This window comes from Ahaetulla prasina, chromosome 5, assembly GCF_028640845.1.
Source record: "Ahaetulla prasina isolate Xishuangbanna chromosome 5, ASM2864084v1, whole genome shotgun sequence".
In the NCBI taxonomy this organism is placed as follows: Eukaryota; Metazoa; Chordata; class Lepidosauria; order Squamata; family Colubridae; genus Ahaetulla; species Ahaetulla prasina.
Window position 1 is genome coordinate 67,114,003 of NC_080543.1, and position 10,937 is coordinate 67,124,939.

The 10,937-nt window shown below is 40.5% G+C and overlaps 1 protein-coding gene across 6 annotated transcripts in view; it reads left to right on the plus strand.

The window, feature by feature from the left end:
• DYNLT3 (dynein light chain Tctex-type 3) overlaps positions 1 to 9,146 on the plus strand; it is a 34,232-nt gene extending 25,086 nt beyond the window's left edge. For 4 of the 6 annotated variants that reach the window (XR_009155256.1, XR_009155254.1, XR_009155255.1 and 1 more), the window contains 3 exons: positions 639 to 757; positions 2,008 to 2,085; positions 8,038 to 9,146. Coding sequence is in view for 1 of the 6 variants with exons in the window: in XM_058184466.1 (XP_058040449.1) it covers positions 2,008 to 2,085; positions 8,038 to 8,114 (155 nt within the window). In the remaining 5 variants the exon portion in view is untranslated. The remainder of the gene's footprint in view (positions 1 to 638; positions 758 to 2,007; positions 2,086 to 8,037) is intronic. The other 2 variants (XR_009155253.1, XM_058184466.1) reach the window with 2 other exon arrangements.
• Positions 9,147 to 10,937: the final 1,791 nt, after the last annotated feature.

The window sequence follows — 10,937 nt, forward strand, 5'->3', positions numbered from 1 at the left end:
GTTTTGTTGGGCTAAAGCAGAGGTGAAATGCTCCCAGTTCGGACCGGATTTCCTGATCCGGTAGCGATGGCGGCTGGTGGTTTGGAGAACCGGTAGCAAAAATCCCTGGCCCCCGCTTCCTGCCCCTGCTGAGCCGTGCCATCATCAGAGGTAGTTTTTTTTTTACTTTTAAAAGCATTTTTTTCTTCAGCCGAAAAAATTCTTTTAAAAGTTAAAAAAAAAGCCTTTGATGATCATGCGGTTCAGCTGCGATGATCAGAACCCTAAAAGTTTTTTTTTTTAACAACCTCTTGGCTGAAGAGGTTGTAAAAAAAAAAAAGGTTTTAAAAGGCTCCTCTGGCAATCTCAGCTGAGTTGCCTGATCATCAGAACCTTTAAAAAAACATGTTTTCTACAAGCTCTTCGGCTGAAGAGATTGTTAAAACAATCCTTTTAAGAGGTTTTGGACTGCGATCAGGCAACTTCAGCTGGGGTCGTCAGAGAGCCTTTTAAAATCTTTTTTTCCTCTGGCGATCCCAGCTGAGTTGCATCATCATCACAGGCTTTTAAAATCACTTTTTTACAACCTCTTACAACAGCCCTGCCCATGCCTAGCCAATTGGCCATCCCCACTTGCCTATAATTTCTGTTCCTTTCAGGCTCACAAAGCCTTGCTTTGTTTCGGCTGCTGCAATCAGTTGCGTCAGCTAGCAACTGAATCTGCCTGCCTGCAATCCATCTCCTCGATGAGCAACTTAAACTGGCTGCCTCCAATTGGGTAAGTAAACTATTAAAAAATAGTTAATTGGGTTCTTTTTAAGGAGTTGGGGTTTTTTAGACAGCAATTTAAAGTTAAGGAAGTTTTAAATTTACCTGCTTTTATCTAAAATGGGTCTCCAACCTTAGTAACTTTAAGGCTTGTGGACTTCAACTCCCAGAGTTCCTCAGCCAGCTTTCCTGTTGAAGTCCACAAACCTTAAAGTTACTAAGATTGGAGGCCCCTGATCTAAAAAATATAAATAAAATAAAATAATAAAATAAAATATTTGTGCAGCTTTCTGAGATTTGGTGTATTTCTGTAGTGTTTCACTCTAACTACACAAGTACACAAAATCTCATAAAGCTGTATGTGGCATTTTGTGTGTGTGTGAGTCAGTTGTGTTGTGTGTGTGTGTAAAGTATTGCTTAACACAATGTAAGCCGCCCTGATTCTTCGGAGAAGGGCGGGATATAAATTCAAATAATAAAATAAAAAATAAAAAAAATAAAGTGTGAAAGTTGATTTTTGAGCTTTTTGTGGCTGGATGAGGTTCCTGCTTGTTGCAGGGGCCATTTTGGGTGAAGTGCAGCTGCTTTTACATTGTGTGTGAGTCAGTTGTGTTGTGTTGCGTGTGTGTAAAGTGTGAAAGTTGATTTTTGGTACCTCTTATTGTTCTGTATAGTTTGTTTATTATTTTTATTATTTATTGTTATTGGCCACGCCCACCCAGTCATCTGACCACCAAGCATCGCCCACCAATTAAGTCACGCCCACAGAACCAGTAGCGAAAATTTTTAGATTTCACCCCTGGACTAAAGTATTCATAGCCCATGGTCTCATATTTTTAGATATACTTAGATGCTGTGCCTTTTAAGTGCAATAGTGATTATTTTGCAGAAAATTAAACGTACAAAGAATTCTTTACTGAAGGCAAAGTTAGCAAGTTTTACCCCAAAAAATCTGTACATATAATCTCTAGAATTGTTAGTGGAAAGATTTTTTAAGGAGAACGAAAAAATGAATCTTGTTAATTTAATCTTTCTGAAAAAAGAAAAGAAAACTTTGTAGCATAATTGGTATAATTAATGTTGGAAAAAAGTGGAAGATTTTCATTTATATACTTTGCCATTTTAACGATAGAGGTTTTTCTTATAGTTGCCCTTTATCCCCAACCCAATAAAATCTTCATTAGGAAAGTCTGCAAATTTGAATAATTTATCAGTTTCTTGCTTTATTAATGAATGCTGAATGTTTGCTCCATCAATTAGTGACCTGTGCTGTGATGCAGAAATGTGGGGCTGGTCTGCATACTGCAAGCTCATGTTTTTGGGATACTACAACTGATGGTAAATATCAAGCTGCAGCAAATAAAAGCATTGGTTAAAGTATGCACTGTAAAAGTATCACTTCAATTTTTAATGAAAGTATAAAATGAAAAGTGCACAAAACTGCAGACAATAGGCATCCTATATCAGTTGAAATACAATTTGACAACTCCCATAGTATACGTAAATTATTAGCGATTGAAATTAGGGTTGTTTGGCTAAAACCTGAAACAGTGGAGGTGATGCCTGTGATCTACAGTTCTGTGCAATTTTCATTGTTACAAAGATTGCATTCACAATTATATTAGGCTAGAGTTTTTGCAGGATTTATTGAATGAATTAGAGTTGCCTGGTGCTTTACACAGTGTTTTGAGTCCAAACTAATAAATTGTACAGTAGTTTGTAGTGTGACTTCCCTGACAATAAGACCGGGTCTTATAATTTTTTGGGGGACCAGAAGACCCATTAGATATTATTTTCAGGAGAAGTCTTATTTTGTGGGTGGCCGCCCAATCCTACCATCTGCTTGCATGCAGCCGCAACAGTTTACAGGGCTACTTAGGGCAGACAAACGTTTCGCCCGGATGGAGACTGGAGCGACTGGCTCAGTTTCAAAGTGCCCCATTTGCAAGCAGATGAAGCTTTGCCTTCTTCTGGGTGAAAAGTGTTTGGGCACCTATGGGGTGCTTGGGAACAGAGCAATTTGCTCTGTTCTCAAGCAACCCATAGGCACCCAAACACTTTTCAGCCAGATGGAGAAAAGACAGAGATTGGAAGCTTTGCCTGCTTGCAAATTGGGTGCTTTGAAACAGAGTGATTAGCAAATGAAAAGTGCATGGCAGAGCCAGGCAGAGGCACAGGGACAAGGCAGGCCATCCCAATCTGCAGCCTTCTGTCCCACTGTCTCTCAGCTTGCCTGTGGCTGGGCTGGGGCAGTTTGCCCACTCAGGGCATCAGGATCACCTGCCTTTCCTCCGCCTCTGCCTCTGCATCCGCCTGCTGCCAGTGCTGCTGCATGAGCCAGGGAACAGGCCGCGGTGGGCGCTTTGGATCGAGTCGTGCCTTTGCGGCTTCTGACCTGGTGTAGGTCTCAACCAGCTCCTTGGTTTTCCGAGGAGCTGAGGGAGATGAAGCGCCGGAGAAGACGCCTAGAGAGCGCGTGGAGGTCCAGCCGTTCCGAAGCTGACCGAACACTAGTTAGGTCTTTTACTCAGACCTATCTGGTGGCATTGAAGGAGGCCAGGCGGGCCTATGTCTCTACCCTCATTGCGTCAGCAGAGAACTGCCCAGCCTCCCTGTTTAGGGTGACTCGCTCCCTCCTTCATCAGGAGGGTGGCGATGATCCCTTACAGAGTTGTGCTGAGGATTTCAGCAGGTATCTGTTTGACAAAATCGCTCAGCTTCGGGACGGTTTGGACCAAAATTGGGTAGTTCCGGGCGGGGAGACGGAGGCTAGTCTTGTTGAGACCATCTGGGAGGAGTTTGATCCTGTGGCTCCCGAGGACATGGACAGGTTGCTGGGGCAGCTGAATGCCACCATATGTTTATTGGACCCGTGTCCCTCCTGGCTGGTGCTGGCCACCCGGGAGGTTACACGAGGCTGGTTCCAGGGGATTGTCAACGCTTCTTTGAGGGAGGGTGTTGTTCCCACCGCCTTGAAAGAGGCGGTGGTGAGGCCCCTCCTCAAGAAGCCTTCCCTGGACCCAGCTGTTTTGGGCAACTACCGTCCAGTCTCCAACCTTTGCTTCGTGGCGAAGGTTGTTGAGAGTGTGGTGGCACATCAGTTACCCCAGTACCTGGATGAATCTGTCTATCTAGACCCGTTCCAGTCTGGCTTCTGACCCGGGTACAGCACGGAGACAGCTTTGGTTGCGTTGGTGGATGACCTCTGGAGGGCCCAGGATAGGGGTTATTCCTCTGCCCTGGTTCTCCTAGATCTCTCAGCGGCTTTTGATACCATCGACCATGGTATCCTGCTGCGACGGTTGGAGGGATTGGGAGTGGGAGGTACCGTGTTTCGGTGGTTCTCATCCTATCTCTCCGACCGATCACAGACGGTGTTGGCAGGGGGGCAGAGATCGACCTCGAGGCGCCTCCTTTGTGGGGTGCCACAGGGGTCGGTTCTCTCGCCTCTCCTGTTCAACATCTACATGAAGCCGCTGGGTGAGGTCATCAGTGCTTTTGGGGTGAGTTACCAACTGTACGCGGATGACACCCAGCTGTACATTTCCACCCCTGACCACCCCAATGAAGCTATCGAAGTGCTGTCTCGGTGTTTGGAGGCCGTACAGGTCTGGATGGGGAGAAACAGGCTCAAACTCAACCCCTCCAAGACTGAGTGGCTGTGGATGCCGGCATCCCGGTACAGTCAGCTGCACCCATGACTGACTGTTGGGGGCGAGTCATTGGCCCCGATGGAGAGGGTGCGCAATCTGGGCGTTCTTCTGGATGGATGGTTGTCTTTTGAAGAACACTTGGCAACCGTCTCCAGGAGAGCTTTTTACCAGGTTCGCCTGGTCCGCCAGTTGCGCCCCTTTCTAGACCGGGATGCCTTATGCACGGTCACTCACGCCCTTGTCAGTTCTCGCCTGGACTACTGCAATGCTCTCTACATGGGGCTCCCCTTGAGGTGCACCCAGAGACTACAGTTGGTTCAGAATGCGGCCGCGCGGGTGATAGAGGGAGCCACTCGTGGCTCCCATATAACACCGATCCTGCGCAGGCTGCACTGGCTACCTGTGGTTTTCCGAGTGTACTTCAAGGTGTTGGTTACCACCTTTAAAGCGCTCTATGGCATAGGACCGGGATATCTTCGGGACCGCCTTCTGTTACCACATGCCTCCCACCGGCCGGTACGCTCCCATAGAGAGGGTCTTCTCAGGGTGCCGTCAGCCAAACAGTGTAGGCTGGCGACCCCCAGGGGGAGAGCCTTCTCTGTGGGCGCACCTACCCTCTGGAACGAGCTTCCCCCAGGACTTTGACAACTTCCTGACCTCCGGACCTTTCGCCGCGAGCTGAAGACATATCTATTCTTTCGAGCAGGACTGGCTTAAATAGGGTTTTAAATATGGATTTTATTGGGGTTTATTTTTATTTTTTTATATATATATTTTGTATGGTATTTTAAATTTAGGCTATTTTGAATAAGTTTTTTAAAATGTGTTTTATTGTAATATATTGTATTATTTTATTTGCCTGTTCACCGCCCTGAGTCCTTCGGGAGAAGGGCGGTATAAAAATTAAATAATAATAATAATAATAATAATTATTATTATTATTATTATTATTATTATTATTATTATTATTATTATTATTATTATTATTATTATTATTATTATTATTATTATTATTATTATTATTACAGCCTTTCTCTGCCTTTGGATCCTTGCTTAAATAACAAATACTCCAAATCTGTAATCCAAGAGCACACCATCTAAAATTCTCTTCCAAAATTGTTGCACAGTCCCAAAAACGCCAATCATTCGTGGGAATAGTCACAAGAAAGCTATTCAACTCTTACTATCTTCCTCTACTTCTAGGTGTCATCTTGAAACAGTTGCAGCTCACAAATAATAAGTAGCCATTTTGGTGACGAAGCTTCTTTGTTCTCAAATGCTTCAGTAAATGGAGGTTAATTTTCCCAAGTTTTTATTTAACTATATTGAAAGTTGATTAAGTCTTTTAAGTCCAAAACAACAATTTTTTCCCCCATTTTTCTTCCATCTTTATTATATCTTCTCTTAAATTGCATTCTCAATTTAAAATATTCATTTTCATTTTGTGTCCAACTTATTTATCTTCCAGGATTTTTCTCTTGTAGGTTGCTTTAATATTCCATAGATTTAGAGTAGAGGGATTTGAGACATTTATTTAATAACAGTTCAAATATTTCTTTTATACTTTTCTCATTATATCTTTAATTTCCATTTATAGTCCATTAACACTTCCAGGGTTTTCCAAATCATTACTTAGTAAAAACTTATTTTTCCTTTCCTTATTTAAATAGGGCTCTACTTCCATTCCAAGCCCCCAGAGCTAATTCAATTCCAGAGTGTATATTCGTCAAATTAATTCTTTCCACTTTCACTTCCTCTTCAATTAGCCGCCCAACTGAAGGTTTCTCCCAGTGCTTGCGCTTATTTTAAAATATTTTTTCTTCGTGAGCTCACAACTCACCCGACTTCAACAATTTGTCTCCTGATGTTTCTTCCTCCTGCTCATTCTTGTGGCTGCCGCGGCTTTGGTGCCACCACCACAATGGACGATGGCAGCTGCATTCCTCCCCGTTGGGTTTGGGGGAAAGAGTCTGGAGCTGCGGGGGGTTTGCAGCCCCCCCATTCGCTCCGGCGGCTCCCCCACTCTTCGCTGCCCCTACAGGGCAGCTGCGGTCCGATCCTAAATTATGACAGACCCCCAGATTGGGGAGGTATCGGCGCAAACCCCGGAGCCATCGGGGTTTGCAACCCTCTTGCCCACGATGCTGGCCCCACCCCCCCAGGTCTCAGATTGACACCGTCAGCCCCCGCGCACTTGCCGCCTCCTGTTGGACACCGTCAGCCCCCGCGCACTTGCTGCCTCTTGTGCTGGCTGTGCCCATCCCCCTATGCTAATATTTGGGTTAGGGCCTCTATTAGGCCCACCTCTAAAAATCAGGCTGGAGCTTATTTATGGGGTGGCTCTTATTTTCAGGGAAACAAGGTAGCAAAAGTTTGATTGACAAAATGCAGTAAACCTTAGCTTCTTTTGGTTTTTCTGAATCTCCACTTTCTTTCAGCCTGTCCTAAAGTTCACTGGATTACTGTAGGTATGCATTCTTGCTTTCACCCCAACTTACCCTAACAGCTTGTTGGGTAAAATAGGAAAGGCATTAATTAGATTGCTTTGACTTGTAAGAGAGATAGAATCTCTCTCTCCCCCCGCTCTCTCTCTCTCTCTCTCTCCCTCCCTCCCTCCCTCTCTCCCCCTCTCTCCCTCCTTCCCTCTCCCCCTCTCTCTCTTCCTTGATATAAACTTGGTACGCAGATGACTTACTCTCTGGAAACAAATACTGTGGGAGTAAGACACCCCTGGGGTGTGTGTGTGTGTGTTCCAGCATAACTTTGGAACGCCTTGAGCAATTTCAACCAAACATGGTACACAGATGACTTATTCTCTGGAAACAAATACTGTGGGGGTAAGACACCCCTAACACCTCTCGTGTGTGTGTGTGTGTGTGTGTGTGTGCGCCAGCATAACTCTGGAACGCCTGGGCTGCTGAAATGAAAAGGAATAAAGTATATTTATAGTGTCAAATCACAGTACTTTTGACAGTGATAGTGTGCCTTTTGTATTCAAGTTCCGTTAAGATACAGCCTGTTGTGCCTTAAAATAGCTTCTAATGTACATCACTATGGAGTTGCCATGGTAACGGCTTCACAGTACTCCACAGTGGGGTTCCCTCTTGTAAGGGGGATTGGTTCTTAAACAAAAAACAAACAAACAAACCAAAAATAAACCCCCTAGGCCCTCAGCTTCAAGCAAAGAGGGCAAGTTGTGGGGGTGGGGGTGGGAAGGTGCCTGCTAATGCAGATAATCACCTCAGAGGCTGTTTCCTGTAGAATTTTTCCCAGGCTGTTGGCCAGGGGAATTAGGTCTCTAATTCTCACCACTGTGAGCAGTGGCTTTTCCTGTCTAATACAGGATTGGGATAAATAAATACCCAGGCAATGCCAGGTTATCAGCTAGAAATAAATAAATAAAGTGTATCACAACATAGTCTATATTGGGACCAAGGTTATGATATCTTAAATATATGAAATAAGGCTGAAAGAATTCAGATATATTTTTAAAAAACAGCACAGTCCAATATGACCATGAAATAGATATCTGTTATTCCCTGTGAGTGAATATAGGCTATAAAATATTGGTTAGAGATTTTGCCATTTTACGAATTGAAAACTGACTGATCATTATTTTTTTTAAAATCCATTACAGGTACTTGCACAGTCAGATGGGAAAACAGAACAATGAATTGTGTGGTCAGTATCTTTGCTGTGGCCATAATCTTGTAGCAAAGATTAAAGATTGTAAACTGGATAAAATAAGTTATTCCAAAGCCTTTTAGGTTAGAAACTATCAAATATCAGAATGTACTGTAAGAATTATTAAATAGATGAGAAAAAGAGGTAGGAAATGTGATTTTTAAAATGTTTCTGGAAAAATGTTTAAATTATTCTAAAGCATTTTTTCTGTCAATTGGGAGATTGCTATGTATATGTTGAATTTAAAAGACAAAAATGTGCTACAATTGTATGATTTATATTTCTGTCCTACAAAAAGGAAATAATACAATTAATCAAAAACAAAAAATGCTGTATTATCACCAATACTTTGCAAATAGGAAATTAGGACAAATATACAAAGAATAAATTATTTATTATTATATATTATATATTATAAGAAGTTGACATATATTTTTCATTGAGTGACAGATCTAATGTTTCGGAAGAAGATTTTTAATCTTCTTCAGACCTCTTTGAAACCTCTTTATTTCTAAAAATAATGACTGATAAGCTTCAGCTTGACTACTAAAATCTACTACTAGTTTTCTTTATTCCGAGACAAATATCTGCTACTGGCACAGAGAGAACTGAACTAGGTCTCTTGAGAACTGAATGACTGTCATAGAAAGCCCACCACTGAAGGATTCCATGGTTGTGGTTCAAACTTATGTGGAGAAAAGTTTCCACAAAACAGTAGGTTTCAAAACCTATTGTTTAAAAAAGTTATGTAGTCAGAATATATATATGGTAAATGAACAGAAGAAAGAAAAACAGATTTTAAGAGGTTTTTCTTTTTTTAGTAAAAAAGTTTTATTTCCATTTTCCAACAATCTATTCAATATACAGTCTCTTATTCAACATTAGTCATTAACTTTCATTTGTTACTTATTCGGACCTGCCCAGCTACCACTTCCTTCCTTAACAAACCTTTCCTCCTCCCTTCTCTACTTTCTTCTACTTTCTTCATCCTTCCTCTCCTTCGCTTTTCTACATCCTCTCCTCCTTCCCTACTCTTCTCTTCCACCCTTTCTAACCCTCTCTCTTTCCTACCTACTTTCTTCATCCTTCCTCTCCTTTCCCCTTTTCTACCTCTCTCTTTCCTACCTACTTTCTTCCTTCACTCTCTCCTCTCCTTTCCATTCCTTCTGAAATGGCAGCTGAGCAGCCCGATTTCATTTCAAATTATTTCTATTTCTTAATTACATATCTTCAATCATTCCTTTACATTGATCCTTCATCTCCCCCTCTCCCCTTCCCTCCTCCCCTCCCACCCCGAGACTTCCCAGAACAAAGTACAGGGTATAAAATTAACAATCATAAATTAAAATACAACATAAGTCATAATCCATAGTCACTCCTCTCTCTAAGACCTTAACTCCCCTTCCAGAAACAAAAAAGTACATTCTTCTTCCAGTCCATTATATATCAGTCCATTCCACTCCTAAAATCTTCAGAATCTTCCAATTAAATTAGTATTTCCAGTTCATCAATAAAATACATAGTTTTTAATATCCAATCTTCATCAATTAACACCAAATATATATCAATCCATTCCACTCCTGAAGTCTTCAGAATCTTATAGTTTTTAATATCCAATCTTCATCAATCAAGACCAAGACGATATTCCATCTTCCAGTATTCATCAGAAATTCTTTTATAATATACCTTTCTTCCTTAAACAGTCTCCCAAATATAATTCATATTTCCAGCTTAAATTCTTAAATTTTTATCCAATCTCCAAAAATAAACAATATTCTATCTTCTCATATCTTTAATATCACTTACATAAATCAAATAACATTGCTAATATTAATATTTCTTCAATTTACCTTACATCTGTCAAATAACATTATTAAAATTATAACTTATATCCAAAATATATCAATTATAACAATTAAATTCTATTTAACCAAATACCAACATTACATCCATAATTTTTTCTATCTGTCCTCCAAAAGTTAAACAATATTCCATCTTCCGATTCCTTTATACCTCACATATATCAAATAGTAACACCTTATACCCAAAATAAGTCAGTTGTAAAAATTAAACCCTATATATATATATATTTAAAAAAAATACCATCAAAATCAAATCTTAAGCATTCTCCTTCCCCTTGTCTTTATCTTACACATTTTCCACCATCTGTTCACCAATCAGCTTAACATCTAACAATAAAGAATTTCCAATCTTTAATATATTGGTGTAAAAATATCTTGTTTAAAAACTTATTAAGAAAAGATAAGCCTCCAAAAGTTCCTATAAAAAAAAAATTCCATATTTGAAGTGAAGAAGTTTCCAAGATTTTAGTAGTTAGTTCTGTTTGCTTAAGAGCCATTCTTAAACTGTAAAATCTACCAAAAAGAGAAAAAAAAATCAATAAACTTTTCTTCTTAAACATTGTGATAAAGAAAAAGGTAAAAAGAAAAAAAATCATTAACAGTTCTTATTCATTCCATTTAAAAAGTAGCTTGTTATGTTCTTCTCTTCCTTTGTCCTTTTATAGTTTCACTTTCCTTTGTATATTGCAAACGCCATTTTAAATCCACTCAAATTGAAAGTTAGTTCAAAGGAAAGCTATTTAAGAGCTGAAGTTAAGATTTATTACTTGCAAATTCTTGCTAGTCTGTTGGAATATTATGCCATATGAACTCCTTTATGAAATTGTATATGAAATTACTTATGTGCAAATATAAGCATGAGCAAGTTTTGAGAAATTGCTTATGTGCAAAAATATCAGCATAGGTAAGTCTGGTAACTTTTATCATGTAAGCAGAAATCTGTTTGATGTCAAGGTTGCAATGTTTGCCTGTAAATGTATCAACACCTTTG